General features: G+C 38.5%; 1 protein-coding gene across 1 annotated transcript in view; it reads left to right on the top strand.

Annotated features, from left to right (window-relative positions):
• Positions 1 to 865: 865 nt before the first annotated feature.
• CPLX1 (complexin 1) overlaps positions 866 to 19,675 on the top strand; it is a 134,774-nt gene continuing 115,964 nt past the window's right edge. Inside the window, exon 1 of the mRNA XM_007430706.3 lies at positions 866 to 937. Coding sequence (XP_007430768.2) covers positions 907 to 937 — 31 coding nt within the window. The 5' untranslated portion in view covers positions 866 to 906. The remainder of the gene's footprint in view (positions 938 to 19,675) is intronic.

The following is a 19,675-nucleotide window of genomic DNA, read 5'->3' as shown; positions in this document are numbered from 1 at the left end:
TTAGCCTAGCTTTTAGTTCTCCTTGCATTAGTGATAGTGATGTCAGTTTCAAATACTGCCTTCTCTTAACATGTATTTGGTGTTTAACTTGACTAGAGTGATTCTCCTAGTGAGTGATGCAGATAAGGCTGGCCATTAGGAGATGCTAGCAGAGAAGGTTGCTGCTGAGAATTCCAAGACCATAAGCACTTCAACCTTCAAATGCCCCCCAGCACTGCCTCTGTTTTAAGAGCTAGCCCCCCCCCCCCCACTTCTGAGCATTTTCTCAAGCAATGACTACTGAAGTTTAACTTTGTGTCAATTAGGAAAGGACTAAAACCTATGATTTTTGCATTGAATTTTAGAGCTCCTTATAATGGCATAACCTAAAAATGAAGAAGAAATCTGGAAAATCCCATTAAATAGTCCTTTTGGCAAATGTATTAATATAGGGAAAAACGATTATGTTCACTGACTTTTTTGAAAACTAAATTCTACTGGGATTGATTTTTTTACAAAATTCAGAGTAAATAGTACCTACATGCAGATTTTATTCTCTATAAATTCAGGCTATCCCATGATAATATAGCAGCACAACATTGCACCCTTTATAAGTCTTCCTAAAGTGCATTTCACAGATTATGTTATACTTTCTAGCTATCCAAAGCATGAACAAGTAACTTCACTATGAGACATGCTGTGTGCATTTTCTGTATGCATGTACATCAAAGGTTTTCAACCTAGCAGATTTCTCAAAAGACAAGTAGACCCACTGCAGTAGGAACTGCCAGAAGAGAGCTACAGCCATCCTAATGCTTTCCCCCCCTTGTTTTGTGAATTCAGCTGCAGGTTGAAACTCAGGAATTTGTCTCCACCTGACTTGCATGTGAGAACTGCTCTGGTGGGAAGGAATCTAAAGCCATCACCATGGAATTTGTAATGAAACAAGCTTTAGGAGGTAAGAAAGAAATGGTGCTATTCAATAAGTGCTTAATGGGTAGAAGGAATCTTAAACTGTCAACATGGAATATATGATAAAAGGACAGTTGATGTGGTGGGTGCTGTTGTGCATGACCTGAATTCATGACTTTTCATCTGCAGTGAAGTTTTCATAGCAAGCAATGCAGATTTTCGGTTGGCAGTTTTGGTGGCTAAAGATTAGAAGAACCTTGGTCTGGGTCACTGAACTGCTTAGTGGAATGTACAAATAATTTATCCCTTTACATTCCACTCTCCCAATATGTTGTGTAAACTTTAACACTTCCATTGATCATTTATCTTTTAGATGAAACATTATTGCATTATTGATTCTTCAATCCAGTAGGGGACAGTATTGAGAACTGCCTCAAGTCTATGGTGGTTCCTGAATGATTTACCCTGAATGCAGAAATATATGTATATTTCTTCTACTACTGGTTCACTAGTTATTACTCCTAATAAATCAAATAACTGTACATTTTATTACAGGAGAGGGAAAAAAGCATTTGCAGTATAAGATGGAACATGTTTAAATAAGTTAAACTGTCATTGCTTTCATTCAAGGGATGGGATATCAGGGAATCTAATTTTACAAAGAACTAAAGATCTCTAGTTTGGCACACATTTTTAGCTCGCCCAACAAGCTCAAAATTTTCCCCAGGTTCTTAAGGAAAACTCACATCAGTCAAACTGGTTTCAACTCGTCTGCTAGCTGCAATATAATACATCACATGGGATTTTGATAATGGGGATATATCGAGGGATATGGAATATTGCGGCAAGAAATCCAGTGCAGCTTGTTAATGAGTACAGTTTTTGTGAACTGTTTTGGCCATGTCTGATCTTTTAATAGATGTCCTATTACATGTGTCGCCGTGATAAAAAGAATGTATGCAGGGATGGGATAGGAAAATACAGCTGAGGAAGCTGTTGGATGACATTGCTATTCTGAGTGTCTTTATGGTGGACTCATTCTCTTCCACCTCATCCAGTACTATTACAGAGTATATTTTAAAATGCTCCTCCATTGACTGGCATTTCCAGATCCTATTAAGCCTTGAACTGAAAGCCGCAGACAGGTTTTCAGATAGTTTGCAAGTCATGTTGGCTATGGTTTGGTTCCACCTAAAGATTTATCCCGTTAGTGGTAGGATTGTTGTTTATGTTATTCTGTGTGGTTGCAATTGGCCATATAAACACATTAAGAAGCTCTTTACTTCATCAGCCTCATTTATATTCAATTAAATTCTTCCTTATGTACAAGGAAAATAAGCATTTTTTTTTCTTATTTGCAAGTGATTTAAATGAATAGTGAGCTCTTTAAAAAAGAAGAGAACAATATTTATTTTCCGTTTTGTTTGACTGCAGTTCTGTCTCTGGTTAGGTGCCGAAATCTAATTTCATTCAAATTCCTTTTAAAGGACATCATTCTTGGAAGTGCATAACATGATTCAGCTTTTTATGGGTAGAGCTGCTTCCATAGGAAAGGACTAACAAAGGACCCAGGAGGCTCTTTTCCCTGCATGGCTCCTCTTCAACATAAATACTTCATTGTATTTTGGTCATTGCAGAGATAAGCAGGCAGACCAGAAATCAGTCTCCTCTTTGGTGTCTTGGCCTGCAGGTTATCCATGCCCTGAGAATTAGCAAGAAGGAAAGGAAGTGGGTTCTATTAAACCCTATACTTTTTCTGGAAAATGCCCATGATGATTTTTTTTTTTGGTTCATCTTTATTCTGTTGATGTGTGAATATAGTAGTTGCATCTCTGAACAAGGCAATATTTCAAATTTATGCTGACATTATTTTCACTGCTGAAATTCCAAGTTCACCTATTGAGAAGAATGCTCAGATAAAAACCATGGGACAGACCTCCAAATAAAAATGTTCTTGATGGGAATTTTCACAGCCCCCTCGTAGAGCCATTTAGACCACTGAATTGAGCCCCTTGCTCAGTAGAATCCAAAATAAAGGAACTTTGACAGATGACTGCCCAATCTTGAACACATTCAGTGAAAGGGAGCCTACCACCTCTTAGGTAACTAGTTCCATCGTTCCTGCTCTTACATGAGGGATTTTTTTCCTAACATTCAAAAAGAATATGCCTTCCTATAATGAAAAATCATTAATTATGGTTACGCAATCTGGGATGATAAAGAAGAGGGCAAGTTCTTCCTCTCTGCAACAACACTTCAGATACTTGAAGAACATATACACACACTCAGTGGGCAGGACAGGAAAACTACAAAACTGTTCTACTTAGAACAGCTAAGTGCCAGCCTAAAAGAGAATAACACTGGAATAATAGAGAAGGGGAACTTGTGCCCCTCCAGAAGGGACACTTAACTACATCTCCCAGCAACTCTAATTAATATTGGCTGAGACTTCTGGGAACTATAATTCAACCACACCTGAAACAGCACAGATCCCTTGCACTTTGTTAAGGAAGCTTGATAAGGTACTCCGCTTGAAAAAAAAACCTGTTCCAGAGATGGTTAGAATGAATTAACTGAATTTGTTTTTTTTAAAAATTCAGTATAGTAGTTCTGTCAGATTTATTGTACGTCCAGCAGTATGTGTTGTGGGTGGGGAGGAGACAGTTAAGGAGGGATGAGAATCATAATATCAATGTCAAATCACTGCGTTGCAAGTCCTGTGCCTTTTGTACATATATTGTGACATTGCACTCACATACAAAAGGGGTGGAGCTTGTGGCAAAATAAAACCAAAATATTCTTTTCATCATTGTGACGAAAGCAGCAAGCTCCTGCAGACGTGCATAGCATTGTCCTTCTTAATAAATTGTTCCTTGATTTTTTATTTGGTATCTATCAATTTATAACTATTTATTGGTACTGAAGGTGACTTTCAAAATTATTCATATATTGTTATTTCCTTTTTCATGATATTTTCTTCTCTGCAGTCCTCTGCGTAATTATATCCAACAGTTGTTGTTTTTTTTAGTCCTAATCTTTCTTTCTTTCTTGTGAATTTCTTCTGAGGCTAACAACCTTGCTTGGATTTCAATAGGAACTTTAGTTCCTAGGAGAGATGTCATATATATTCTATATATTCGGTTGAATTATTTAGTTATACTTGGAGTAACCCTACTGAACTCAATAGGACTTGAAGTAACTATATTCTAATTATGACTGAATCTAACACGCTACCTTCTCCTGAAGCCAGTTGTATAATTTATGGGCCTATAGTTGGTAGCCCATGGTGTATACTAACAGATATACTGTGTGTATATATATATATATATATATATATATATATATATGTATATATGTATATGTATATGTATATGTATGTATGTATGTATGTTTGTGTGTGTGACCTGTCTACATCTAGTTCATATTAGAACATTTTCCCATATTATTCCAGTCAACTATTTTTTAAAAATATGAATCATCTACATTTATTTCATTAAACTTTCCTCAATTAAAGATTTGTATACAATTTTCTCCTAAAATATGCATTTTAAGAAAGGCAACTACCCACCATAGGTGCTTTTTAATCACATCATTTCTCAGGGCATATCTCCTTTGTATTACATCTTTCTAAATAAATTCTTTTTTGTGAGAATTTTTGAGTAGAAAGTGACTACTGTTGCAAACTCTGCTCTCAGCTGTCTCTGTGCCACAATACAAGCTATTTTGGCAGTACATGCTCCCTGCCCCCACATTGTAAATTAATGTTACATCTCTAATGAGCAATGATTTGAGGAATGGGGTGGGTTGGGGATGGTGGGGGGAGAGAGGCAGTAGATATAAACTTTTCATCTTAACCCAAACCAAATTGCCACCTATTTTAAATGTGGAAATGCGAACGACTTCAAAGGCATACTGGTTGTAGACATACAAAATCAATAGCTGGAAATATATACATGCACTATATTTAATTTTGTGAATATATTAAACTCATTGGGAATCAGTGTGAGAAGAGCTCACTGTGTCAATTTAAAAACATCTATTGGGAAACAAGTAGAGTTCTGACTAAGGTAACACATGCATTATTTAAAATTAGGCATTATAATATGTTTATATTTCATTTCTCCATGAGGTCCCATTCCAACAATATATTTTGTGATATTTTATCAATGTAAGACAACATAAGTTGTTATATTATAACAGTCTCCTGGTTTCTAATCTGGTGTCTTAACCTTTACACTAAACTGACTCTCAGAATAATCAGCGCCTCAAAATATCTTTGTACAAATTTAGTCTGCAAATATTCTGCAAATGGGTGAAATAAGAGAATCAATAAGAAGAACAGAGAGGCAACGTTCACAAGGCAAGCTGGAAATGCATTGAGAATACAAGTGCATTTTCTCTCTTTGGATCAGGCGGAGGTTATAATAACAGGTTCGGCTTCCATTGATTTGTTTGGCAATTTTAAATAAGCTAATTTCAAAGTAGTTGGACTTGGTCGCTGCACAAACACATCAATATAAAACAAAGCAAATTAAATCTGCTGAGTCCTTTGATGTGCATTTCAGAATGTGACTTTGTCATTACCTAGAAACAATGACAAGCCTGCTTATGAGCTTGACTTTATTAAGAATTGCCACACAGTTACAATTCCAGAGTTTATTTGCAGCAATATTGACCTTGGAACAATGTCATCCCCGTAGTTGCTATTCAAATTTAGAGCAATGCAAGCTGAAGAAGAAGAGGAAGAGGAAGAAGAAGAGGAGGAGGAGGAGGAGGAGGATCTTTTAGGAAAGGTTATAAAGTTGACTAGATGGGAATGATGAAAACTGGAGAAAATAGAGCACGTTTGAGAGATTTTTGTGTTTAAAGAGGGCCATTCAGCTGTGGTTTCTCTCATAGCACAAAAGTATAGTCCTAATATAAATTAAATGACTGACAGTTAGGCACTCTTTGATGGCACTGTAAGGCCAGAGTTGGGAATAAATTGTGTTGAGTTAAGTGGAGCTTATTTGTAAATAGGCATTTATATTACACTGCATTTCTGATGCTTGAGGCTGCTATAGTTACAGTATTGTATTATCAGAGCCCATCCACTACCAAGAGGCATTAGGAATACATCTGGCTGGACAGATAAGTGAAAAGAAAAAAACATGCCCTCATTCTCTTCTATATGGACTGCAAACTCAATGGCACAAGATCATTCAGTTAAGGTAGTATCCGCTTGGCACAGGAAACTATGGAGGCACAAGACACTAACAGGAGGAATTGAATGCGGGTCATCCTAATGGAGCATAGAGCATATGGTAACCTGAATTCCAATTCAGTCTGATAGAATATACTTTCTGTATTACTTTTCTCTCTGGATGTATGTGAGTGTGTAGGCTTCGTAATGTTTTCAATGGATAAATAAAGAAAAACTATATTTATATGCATTTCTTAATGGACTTAATTTCCAGATTCTGGAACTGTACTGTAGTTTTCTTTGAAAGCCACAGAAGGCTAGGATAGCAAAGTAAGTGGTAGAGGATTGCGATGGTCCGAACAAGATATGGGCCATATTCTCTTGAAAGGTTTGAGACTAGTTTGCCGAGCGATCTATCTTCACCCCTAAGATCAGGCAGAGAAGTTTGCTTATAAGATACTGTTTACATCAGCCAATGAAAGAAACTATTAAAAAGACAAGGTCTTTTCAGGGATGTCTTTATATTGATGGAGCACCCTGTCAAAGAAGGTTTGAGTCTGGTTCTAACTCTGGGTGCTGTTCTGTACCAGTTTTATTTCACTTCCAACAGAAAACAGAAGCTGAAGTTTAGCTTGGCTTTCAATGGCCGGACTTAACTGCACACCTGTTTTTACTCAACTATCATCTTATGATAATTGATTTTAAATGGTTCATGGTGTTTATTGTAAACCAGCTGAAAATAGGTTCGTATATAGATAATGTGGCTATGTGGCTATCTGGATCTCTTTCCTTTAAAAGCAATAACAATAGCCCACAACTTTCAGTCCCTTTTGATCCCCCTCCCGCTTCATGCATTTTCATTGTTGGAGCTTATTCATTCAGAGTGAGCAAATACAATACTTGAAATCCCTGCTAGATGGCAGGGTAAGCCACTTTGGAGGCTTGGAACTCCTGAACTTCTAATCAAATCAGGCAGAGGAGTAGAGGCTGTCTTCTTGCAAAGGTCTCTTCTTGAAGTATTTATTACTAGGATTCTTCACCCAAGGTGGAAAAATAAAGTACAAGTTGAATAGGGAGGTCAAAAGTGTTGTGATCTAAGGAGACCATAAGATCAGATGTCCCGTAGTTCATTGGATGGATACAAGATTCAGCAGATCCTGATAGGGTCTGGCAAGAATCTTTGGTGCAGATACCTAATAGCAAAAGAGGCTGGGCTGTAGCTTGTAATGTATGGTAGGACTGAATTCCAGTTGAAGAAAACCTAAAGTCAGTATGGATCAGGGTCCTTTGGAGTTGTTTTGAATCTACTGGGTGTAGGATGGCCATTTCTAATTTGCCCCATCCCCAGTTCAAAACATTTCACTGCACCCAAAATGCCATTACAGAATTAATGCTTGCGCAAGTAAAACACCTTGGTGGAGAGGAGAAGAAAAATTCAGATTCGGGCACGGATAAATCTACCCTCAAGTCAGAGTTACATTTAAAATCTGACCATTATCCACCATCACAGTTTTCTGTATGGATACCAAAAGAAGGATGTGGAGAAAGCAAGAGCAAAAGTCCATATACTTTTTTTTTTCTCACAATCCTGTGCAGGGGTTCAATGGGAATGCTCAAAGATGGGCTTGTCTTTGTGGGTGCAATCAATTTCGGGGAATTCTAGGAATGCTACAGAAGTGATCTGAGCATGATAGTTTGGTCAAAAGTCCAAGAAACAATCATGCTGATCAAGAAGCTTAAACAGTCATGATAAACTCAGAATAATGGTTACGATTCTGCTTGGGAGACTCCCATGGTTGCTTTTGCCTGAAAGGATAGCTGGGAAAGATTCAAACAGGGCTTTGGGAGAACAGTATTCATCTTTCTCATTTCACAATCAACCTTCCAGCTCTCTTTAGAATTTTGGAGTTAACCAGCCTGGTTGATTAGATGATGGTGGCTTGTAAGACTCTTAGGCTTCCATAAGTGCAGAAGAAGATAGAAAAAAGGACTGAATTGCCTGCCAACAGCTGTGCCCCCACTACTTTCTTGGTCAAAGAATGGAGGAAGGAAGAAAAATACACATTCCAAGAGGTTTTTAAGAATTTAAAAAACCCCAATGGGCTTGTCTGGGACAGGGCTTGTTTGTTATTCTATAATTTATACCTTTGAAAAAGGGAATGAATTAGAGTAGATTATCTTTCCAGCAATGTGAGGCAGGTTGGGTTACATCTGGGACCTTTGACATAACTACACGGTTGTTGAGTAGTCCCTACAAAAGATTTTCTTACTGTTCCTTTAAAATTGACTTTTTACTTTTGGGGTTATTTTATCCCCCACTCCTTTTATTTAATACTTTATTATATTGTAGAAAGGTGACTCATAAATTCACATATACTTCTTTTTTAAAAAATGGAAGGTTGTGTAGACACCATTATTTTCAATTAATGCAGACAATGGCAGTTAAAAAGGAAGAAAGAAAAACTTTATGTAAGTTGATTGTTTATTGTGGGCCAAGCCAGATGACTTCAAGGAGAAATCTCACCCTTCCCAGTTTCTTTCTTAGTTTATTTAATAGCCTTTCTTCATTGTACAACCTCATACTTTAAAAAAAACAAAACCCTTTTTTTTCTTTATTGTTTTAATTTAAAAGCAGAGTGCTACCTTTAAAGACAAATCTGGCCGGGGAGTAAGGAAATGCAAATGAAGCAGAAATGTTTCAGAACTAATCAAGTTCAACAAGTGCATATGAGGCTTGATCGACAGGTTGTTGGAAGAGCACCAAGGCTTTGTCCAATGGTAGGAGGTTGCTGCAAAATAGAAAGACATGCACCTCTATTTTGGTGTATTCTTAAAAAGATATGCTAATGTAATATGTGCCCATAGAGGATTCAGAATTGAAATGACCGTGGTGGCGTGTGTATCAAATGGGGATGAACATTGTTCATATGTCTTTCTCTGGAGCTTCTCCCCCTGCTCTGGTTTCTCTTTCAATCCATACCACCACTTGCACCCTTGAACAACCTGCCCCCTGGCCTTGCTGCTCTGATGGAAACTTTGGCTACCTTGAGTTGCTAATAAGGGAAGAGCTGCTATGATGAAAGCCTCGTCAGCCCTCCAGCTAGAGTTGCTACTGTAATAACTTTATTTACTTTAATTTTCTGAGTGCCTGTCCATGTGCAGTCAGTTCTGCACTCATCTAAACTGCATAATCCGTACACAAGAGGGAGGGGACATACAGAAACATGACATGTGTTTGGAAGGAGAATCTAATGAGAAGTCCTCAAAATAGCCCTGTGAATATAGAAAGGTGACTGGCTGTGAGGAGGGAAATAACAAACTGTACTGGGAATTAAGTCTTATATCCTGTTAGTGAACATGGCTGTCTGGTCGATACCTTGCACAGGAGAATTTTACAGCAAAATATACATACATCCACATTTTGCAGATCCAAGTTGTAGAGCAAACAAACACCTTTTCTACCTAGAACTGAGCTGTGCTGCCCGTTATGTAAATTATCACCCATGTGGTCCCACCTGTAAAATTATACTGCTTCAGTGAAACTGGCTTATATGAGATTTGTCGCTTGCAATATGAGAGGTAAAATGTGGATCGCTGATACTCTGCAGGAAAAGAAATCTGGACTGAAGCAATTACAAGGGATGGACTATGAAGTTCTACACCCATTGATAAATTGAATGCAAGCAAATGACTGGGCCCAGGTAGTCTCCATTCCATTTCAGCAGTGAATTTCATTTTTTTTTCTTTTAGCAGACATTTGTAGCCCATTCATATGACTGGACTTGGAAAACAGCCAGTATAATTATCTAAAAGTAGCCAAAATTAAACTGACTTGGGAGATACAGCAAATGAGAGCTTCAGATATGTTTGGATGAATTGAGGGAAGCATTACTGAAACTAAAATTATTGAGCACGTTGGACAAATTTTCTGAAAAGGAAAGAATGTGGTCTCCTATCTCACTAAGCTTTAGAAATTCTTTGAGAATATCAATGAATGTATGGATCTGATTCGCCTTATTTTCCAGACCTTCAAAGGGCTTTTTGATAGGGCTCTTCCTAAAGTCTTCTGGACAAAAATAGCAGGCATGTCAGAAGAAGAGAGTTCTGTTTTGGACTCGTATCTAGTTAAAAGAACAGAAAACAGAGGTTGGAATAAATTGACAGTTCTCACAATGGAACAATAGAAACAGTGGGATCCTGGAAGGATTTGTATGGGACTTAACACTTTTTAATATATTCTGAAATCAGCATTTGAAGAAGGCAGGGAATTTCTGGTAAGGAAATGCACTTCTGCTTTCCCACTTTTTTGAAAAATGCAAAATTATATATGAATAATAAGGAAAAAAGCACACTTGATTCGAGAGAAAGGAATATGGAAACTGGAAGAGCAGTGTTACATTATTTATTTTCAGGATGATCTGAGTATGAAAAAATAGCCAGATTTTGGGCTACTATGGTTACTCTTTAATGGCGTATCTTCATGCCACCTAAACAGAATCATTACTCTTGAATCAACTAAGAGATATTTGCCCTGGCTGATTGTGCTATTGTTTCTTCTTCTAGATGTGCGCAAGCTGTGCTTTGACTGTAACTGCAACTAAACATTTCATTCAGCAAATCCAAAAATAGATATTTTTGTAAAAAAAGTTCTGCAGCAATGCATTTGTCAAAAGTTTCTTCTGATGATAAACTTGATGAGGAGGATCAGCTCAAAGCTTGCCGAAGCTCAAATCTATTGGGCTTGTTGGAAATGTTCATATGTTGGTCGGCTTGGTCTTTTCCCTTGTTTTCAGCCTTTTAAAGTAATTTGATCTCATTCAGATTTCCTGGTTGGCTTTCTGGAGTCCAAGGCCATCCTCCTTCTCTTAAAAAAACAAAAACGAAATCACCAACAGTTTCTGAATTTAATTTGCATATCAGAATAAATGGTATGCACAGATTGCATAGAAGAATACCTTATTTGACGATGCCGAGTCCCTTTTCATACCAAACAGAACCAAAGTAGGTAACAGCAAGAGACTTTTATTTTTATATTTATTTGACCTTTGGCCTGCCTTTCCACTCTAGTGAGTATTTTAGTCAGCTAACACACACACACACACACACACACACACACACACATTGATATTAAAATGATTTAGCAACTAAATGCCTGGCAAAAAAGATGTATAGAAAATTGGTATAGATTTTCTAAATATTGTGGAAGGACAAAAGGCAATTCCTGAAGGAGTGCATTCTATAGCTTGGAAGCAACACAGGAGTCTTTCCTACGTGCCACAAATACCTACTTCTGAGAGGAGAGGCTTCTTCCAAAGGGCCTTTCTTGCAGATATTAGGCAAATAATGTTCATACCAGGTGAGGAGGTCCCTTAAATAGTCATTAAGGTGTTTAGAGTTTAAAGATTAATAACAACACATTAATTGTGCTCAGTAAACAGTTGGTAACCAATACAAACTTTTTGGTATTGCCAGTACAGCCTGTGATCCTTGTACCTTGTACATTAGCAACTTGACTACTGCGTTTTGCACCGGTTGGAACTTTTGGAAACTTTTCAAGAATAGCCCTCGGTCGAATGTATTGTGTAGTCAAGATGGGATGTATCCGCAATATAAATAATCATTGCCAAAACCAACCAGCTCAGGAAGTCTGCACTAGGTGTGATTAATTATGTGCCATCAAGTCGGTGTTGACTCATAGTGGCAACATAGATAGATTTTCTCCAGGGTGATCTGTCCCCAACCTGGTCTTTCAGGTTTCCAACAGTGCACCAATTGCCATTATAATCAAGTCCATCCACCTTGTTACTGGTCATCCTCTTTTTGTCTTTCCTTCCATTTTTCCCAGCATTTAGACTCCTCAAGAGATCTACAGTAGGTCTTCTCATGAGGTGTCCAAAGTATGCTAATTTGAGCTTGATAGTTTGTGCCTTGAATGAGAACTCTGGATCAATTTGTTCAATAATCCATTTGCATTAGGTCTAACTGGGCAAAACACTCTTCATTACAGTCATACCCTGAGGAGTTAAACCGTCCTTCAAATGGGCTTCTGTGTTTGATCTGACATGTCCTGCCAGTTTCTCCACTTGCGTTCCAGCTGGAATCTCATTTACTTCAGCACTGTCTGCTCCCAAGTAAATCAAGTGCTTAGATTTGGCACTTAGAAGTAAGTTGACTCTGTATACTACAGATCAACTAGGGCATCAATAGTATCACTAGCAGACAATCTAGGAAATTCTCCAAGCACATTCAGGAAACTATCTGTATTCATCAGGCTGTTTTCCATCTCTGCAAAGGTTTTTATCAGTCATCAGTTAAAAACTCACCAGCAAGTAAGCTGTCCATGACAGAGTCCACATAGAATTCCTTTACAGTACCTTCAATTCACTAGCTCCACCAGAATACAATAACAAATACAACATGTGCCCTGCTGCATATATGGGAACAGATTCTAGTTAGGACAGATCTGTGCTTGTTATGGAGGACATGAATCTTCCAGACCAACCAATGTGAACACTGTAATCCTCAGAATAAGAAGCCTAGGATAATATATTAGCCTAGGATAATATAACCCTAGGATCCCAGGGTGCTGAGATCACCCTGAATACCTCTGGAAGGATGGACAGTACAGCAACATATCCACTATCCCAGCCTCTCAAACACAGCAGCAACAATGCAATATTGCCTGATTGCTGGATAGATCCTCTGGTCAATGAGATGAAATTCCTATAGTTTATGGCTATTCCAATTCTGCACCTTCCAATTCTAGTCTCCGCTATCATGGAGCAGCCTGGTGACCAGAGCTAGGAGTCATTCTGTCAGCCAGTACTTCATGATGCAGGTCAGTGTTTTCCTCAAGGATCAAATCCTGAATAATGTTTTTAACAACAGTTGACCTTGCAATGAAGAGCTATCACCTCCCATCTCTGTCACCTTTATTTCCTTGGGTAGGTGTCAGTCTGAAAAGGGAGGCCAACTATGAGCCTGCCCTCCTTGGTCTGTAATGGCAAGGTTGTACCCTCCCACTATGTTGCAACCTGCTGTTATTGCTTCCATGTTCACTCCCAGCCATTTTTCTAATTCCTCATTCTCCCAGTTTCCTTACACATCTGTTAACACCAAACCACAAGCAACATGCAGTCAGATTCCTCCCACTCCCCTTCTCCTGGTCTCTGCACAAATACACAAAAAATAAAAAAAAAGAAGTATGGCTTCCAAATAATGGGAAGTCATTAAAAAAAAATATTGACTCTGGCAACCACAGATGCCAGAAGAATTCATTGCAGATGGGTCCCTGAAATCAAGTGGTAGATGTAAAAGATTCAAGAAATTATCTACTGAAAGCAAAGAACAAGGTTTGGTGTCATTTTGAACTGACTCTGGTGATGCTTCATGAAGTGTACCTAGTATGTCAACTCCTGAATGTTTGGGGAACAGTGTTTTTGATTAATATATTGTTGCCAACTCACTCTGGGAAGAAGGTCTCAGTTGATCAATGTGATGATGCCATACTGGTCCATCTTTACACTAAACCTGGTGCAATATGGGTCCCATGTTCTCAATTTTAGTGGAGGGAATGGCTTTGGATCTGGCTCCATAGTTTCTTGCAAAAACCTGCTCATGTAATATACAAGAGTGGAGAGTAAGAGATTATACCGCAGTATCCTAGACATATTTCCATAAGTCCTCAGGAGGCAGTCAATTTTTTAGGTAACTCAGCAGGATTGAATTCATAGGGATAATTGGAGGGAATAGCGATGGCTTGGATAAGGTTATTTCTATAAAATCTTTCAACTCCTTTGAAATAAATGTTGTTTGAGACAGGGTCAGGCAATCTATAAGTTTCAGATAATTGGTGTAGTGCTGCTATTGTTGAAGTAGATATTTGTGAGGATGCTAAAACTACCTGCACCCATTTTGAATAAGACTCTACCCAGTTAGAAAGTTCTTTCCCTGAAATGCCCCCTCAACATCAATATGGAGTCTTGACCTATGGAAGCCTAGGTGCTTTTGGGGTGTTATGTCAAGTAGCTTCAATATCTGAGTCAATTTTTGATTAACACATGTAACTTCTAGCTAAAACTTTTATGTGCCCTATTCCAGAATGTGCTACATGCAATGTGATTAGAATGGTTGATGTCTCCCCTCTGAAATAACAGCATGGCCCTTCTTCCCAGGAGACACCTTTCATGGGTAGACAAGTCTGTGGATTTTGAACGCTTAAATTCTCCTGGTATTGTAGCTTGTCAGCTGGCCAACCTTTCCACACTGAGTTTAATACATGAAATAGTTTGGGATCCTGAGCAGTTAATTTTACAATTTAATCAGCATAACGTGAAGGATCTCCAGCATTAAGATGTCCAAAAGTAACTGCAGTACAAAATCCAGTGTTTCATATGGCAGGTGAATCAGAGCATCAGTACTGGTTATTGTTTGTATTGGCATGTAAGCAAGTGTATAACCATAAGCTTTAAGCATACAATCACCTCTAGTGCTGCATATAAAATGATAATATTGATATTTGAAAATATTCCCAAAGAAGTTTACTGTCAATAGGAATGTTGAAGCCATGGCCATAGACGTAGTTGTGAAACTGCTTGACTCCAGCAATAATAGCAAGGGACTCTTTGTGAGAGTCGTTCCATTCAATAGGAGACATGGTTCTAGAGTAGTAAGCAATTTGTGTGCTTGTGCTATCTGACAATTTGTGACAAAGCACAACTCCAACCATAAGGAGAACCATCAGTGGTCAGCAACAAGGGTTTTTGTTGTCGTTGTTGTTGTTTTTAAGATCATAATATACAATACAAGCACAGCATCAGAAGTCAGTTTCTTAATGTCTATTGTAATCGTGGAGAAAACATGATGCCCTCAACAAGTATCCTTGAAATATGTGACAGAGTACGTTATTGCTGATCATGGATAGTTCAGGTGCAGACTCAACTTCCATCTTGCTGTCCTGACCAATAGTTAATATTGTTACAAACATTGCATCATCCTGAGGCTTCTTTTTATACACATTCTGAATGTGATACAGCTGCTGATCTGCATTATCCTCTCAACAGTTGTTCATGTGAAACTAGGTGATGTGACTCCTTAGTACCGTCTTTGATTTCACACTAAAGGACCTTGAATGATATACTTGTTTGAAATGGCAGCATTTCCTACAAAACTTGCATTCCACATTCTTAAATCTGCACAATGAGTGAAGTGGTTTTCTACAAACTGAATATTGGTGTATCTGCACCTGTAGGCAGCCATTGAGGAGGGCGCCCTTCCTGTATTCAGCTAAACCGGTTGTTCTGAATTATAAAACTACTTGGTTGAGTTCAATCAATCAATCAATCAATCAATCAACTTTATTTTGGTCATAGACCAGCATATACTTGGTTGAGTTGTTGCATGTATGATTTGATGCATTAGTTGCTGTCTTCTTGACTTCTGTAACATGTAAGGGTGAAGCTTCATTGGGTATGCCCTTGCTTGAATCATGGCAAATGCCAATTTTGACTTTGACAAAAGCTTTTGCTGGAGTATTTCACCAAAGCCTCCAAATTCAAGGCAATTCCTCACCATCTCTTCCAAAACGTCCTCCAGATCACAATGTTGTGAATAACTGTGAGCCTTGAGATAGCTTATGGTATTTAAATCTCTGTACAATGACTGATGGTACGGGCGAGAAACGACTCTTCAGTAATTTCACACGTGTGAGCCCTTATTATACCAAAGGTCTCATGTTTGTTCAGGACTTACCTTGGAGATAAAAGTAAAGCTTCTCTGCGTATGAGTCCCAGGAAGCAATCTAACAAACATGTTCTGTTCTCCAATGTATCTAAAAGCAGCTGTTTTGCTTTTTGCTGAGAATTTGTTCAGGTTTTCAATCAGAGGTTGCTTACCAAAATATATTAATCGTACATTACCTTCCTCCTTGTCTTCAGCTCTCAGTAATTCCCATCCTTACGATCAATAATGCTACCTGATAGTGAGAAGAAGTGAAAAACACATGCAGGCTAAAAAAAACTCTACTCTGTAGGAGCAAACTGTCAAGCCTTCCTGATAAATCTCTGCCCAATGTAGCTTTCAAACTGCATGAGCTGCAGTGGACTGAAAATATATTAGTAATACACAACACCCCCTTGCATCCACAACAGAATGCATGTGCACATCTTCTGTTTTGTCACTGATGTCTAATCCAAGCTGGAATTCTGCTGCTGAGCGCTTGAAAAGTTAGAGCCATTTTCCATATTACACTACATTTTAGATGCACATTCAGGTGTTTCTGAAATGCAAAGGATGGCTTTGTCAAATATGATTTATTTATGTATTATTAGATTTGTATCCTGCCATTACTTTGTACATCCCAAGCCGATGTACAAAATGCCCTCATCTTCTATTTTCCCCACAACTGCTGTGCAAGGTGGATTGGAGTAGAGACAGAGTCACCCAACCATACCTAAGGGAGGACTAGATCTCCTGGTCTCCTGGTTTCTTATCTAGTGCTGTAACCACTACACCAAACTGGGTCTCATATTGGCAAGCAGATATTCCAAGAAGATTTCCCTATCACAGAAGGAACTGCGTTTGACAACTGACCTGTATTGTATCCGTGTCATATGGAAGAACATTCTAAGGCCAAGTTCAAATTACATATGCTTTTGAATCTGGACTTCCATATCAGATTTTTGAAACATGCCCAACAGTTTTATAAGACGTGGGTGTTCTTGACTGCACGGCTCCCAGAACAGTGATTGAATTGTTACACTGTTTTCAATGGAGGAAGGTGTGAAAGATAAAACAAACATAAAGAGTCTTGAGATACTTTAGAAACTCAGAAACGTATTTTCATATAAGCTTGCAGATGATGCCGAAAAACTCATGTAAAAATAAATTACATAAACTCTAAGGAGCCACAATACTTTTAATCTTAGTTATAATGGAAATGGCAGGCCAAAGGGAAATTTAACAAACATCAGTAGTTCATATTCTCTTCCCTTCCCAACAGAAAAAAAAAATGCCGAAAATAAGCTAAAAGCATTCAGTTTAATAATTCCAAGATGGTATTTCTTCCTCAATATTCATTGGTACTACAGAGAAATGCCACAGTGTTTTGATGAAATTGTGCTTTTGTCTTCCCCCAGAGATTTAAAAATGTGATGCGGTCATTTATAAAAAATGCAAAATAAAGCATCGAGAGCATCGAGAGCAAGAGTAAGCAAACACTGTAGCAACCTCCTTCATCCTTCATTTGGTGGCAAACCCATGAAGTATGTTGACATTAGTTGACTATTTATCATTCTAATGCATCTGTAAATGAAGTAGATTAACTCACAAATGCAGCAGGAGGGCAGATGACTAACTAGTGAAACTACAGTTTATGAGGACATTTTTGGCACAGTTTTTGCCATCAGAAAACAAATGGTCAGAGCCTGGGAAGAGAAGGAAAAAAATGTATTGGGGAGGTCAGATACAGAAAAGTTAAAAAATAATGGTAGACCATCCCTGGAAGGGGTTTACCTTGGTACATTTTGAGGTGCTCCTTTTGTCTACATAATGGAGTCCCAAATTGCTAGTCCAGTGGACCACCCACACAGTGCCCACAGAAGACTGATATATCAAGTCTTTATGAGTAAAAAATGACTAATCACACTAGCAAAATCTTCCTACATTGAATTATTTCTCAGGGCCTTGAGGGCTTTGCTCCATATCATATGATTCTCAGTATTTGATTTGGATTAGGGTAATTCAGGGTACATTGCTATGCACCCAAGAAGAAACAAACAGGTTTGACCCACACTGACCTAATCCAAAATTTTCTGCTAAGCTTTGATTTTTATCTGTTGCTCCATAACTCCACGATGCTACAAAAAGAGACTTTTGCTGCTTGCGTAAAACACAGTAGTGTGGAAAGGAGTGAAGACAAGAGAGAGGTTTGGATTCTCTGATCAACTAGACTGTCCTCAACTCAGAGTGGCCCTTGTGATTAGACTCTTGATTGCTCCAGTGTTAGTGATCCTTGAGATCAGACCACCACAGATTGCCCTAATTGTGGTGAGATCACATTGATAGGTAGCACAAACTTATTCAGGGATGTTGAGGAAGGGCAGAGCAGGGGCAGATCTCAAATTATAAACACAAATGAGTTTGGAGAACACTGTGGACCTGATCTGAACAAGTGGTTGCTAAGACACAAGGACTGTTGTTGCTGAAAGGATGACCAGGAGAAGATCAGTTTTGTGCTTGAGGAAATGAATTCAACCTCTCTGTCCTTAAGCCTAGAACCAGCCCATCTCTGCTTTCTAGGAAAGCTGGCGTTTCAGGATTTGCATGATCTTTGGTGGAAAATGCATGCACATGCAGAATCTCAGTTTTTGTAGAATTCTCTATAGGAACTGCCATAAGAAGACATAAGGGGAAGCACTGGTTAAAAAAAAGTCTGGCTGCATTGGAACAGTTTGGGCTCTGACCATTTTCTCAATAACAAAGCAGTAAAAGTACATCCAAAGTATACTGATTTATTTCCACTACGAGATCTAAAAGAATCAGGAGAACTGCATTCTTTTCTTCCCAGTCCCATCACAGATCATCTAAGAGAGCAATCAAAGCAGTTTCCATTCCATATCCAGGTCAGCTTGAGAACCAGACTATTAATGGTCCAGATAATCTGCTTCTGGTAAGATCCTCTGCAACTGCAGTCCAACCACCTTCCCTAAAAGGTGACAATTGGAAGCAGAGGGAAGTTGTCTAACACTGTTGTATCAAGAGGTGGCCTTTTCAAGTGAGGATCCACAACCTTAGGAAAGACAGGTATTATCTACTCCCTGAAAGAGACAATAATAAAAAATTGAATCCAATTCCTCACCCTACCTTTTGGATCTGGAGAAGCCAGGTGGGCCAGGATGCAGCAAAGGATCCTGTCCACAACATCAGAGTCTGCAAACTGAAAGGCTTAGGGCACCGCACAAGATCTTGTGCCAAGTTTTGACGTTCAGCCGATCTAGCGGGAGCAGGGAAATACTGATGCTTTGTGACCCTTATAGTTATAGAGTAGGCCTGAAAATAGATTCAAACCAAGCGCTTGCTAGAAACCAATATATTTATTTATTAATTCATTTCAGTGAAAAGTGCTATCCTGCCTTTTACTTCTAATGCATCATCAGGGTAGCTTACGACAATGAAAATCCCAGAATCAAAAGAAAAAATAACCACAAGAAAAATACTAAAATATTTAGATGCAACATTGCTTAGCTTTTGAGATCAGCCAAGGTTGACTGGGTGGGAATTACCCACCAACAGCTAGAATTTCACAGGGCAGGGATGCTGGTTACATCAGCGATCAACTATCACTTGCCCCAGATTGGAGAAACAAGCAAGGTGTCCATTAAGCCATGGGAAAAGTGGGAAAAGGAAGTACCAAGTATAAGAGGGATCTGTACTGTCATGTTGATAGACTATCCAACTATCACACTGGATTCATCCTAGTGTGTAGTAAACATTCTTGTCTAGCTGTGCCATGTCAAATGTCTGGATAGATTCAAGCCAGAGAGTCTGAAGGCTAGATGCTGACCTCTAGTTGGGTCCTGTGTCTAATATGTCCATATTGGGACA

Source organism: Python bivittatus, unplaced genomic scaffold (genome assembly GCF_059951505.1).
Source record: "Python bivittatus isolate LINGU-HERP-01145 unplaced genomic scaffold, Pbiv_v1 ctg000850_np1212, whole genome shotgun sequence".
Taxonomy (NCBI): Eukaryota; Metazoa; Chordata; class Lepidosauria; order Squamata; family Pythonidae; genus Python; species Python bivittatus.
Note: the sequence above shows the minus strand (reverse complement) of the source record. Positions and strands in the feature narration are given on the sequence as shown.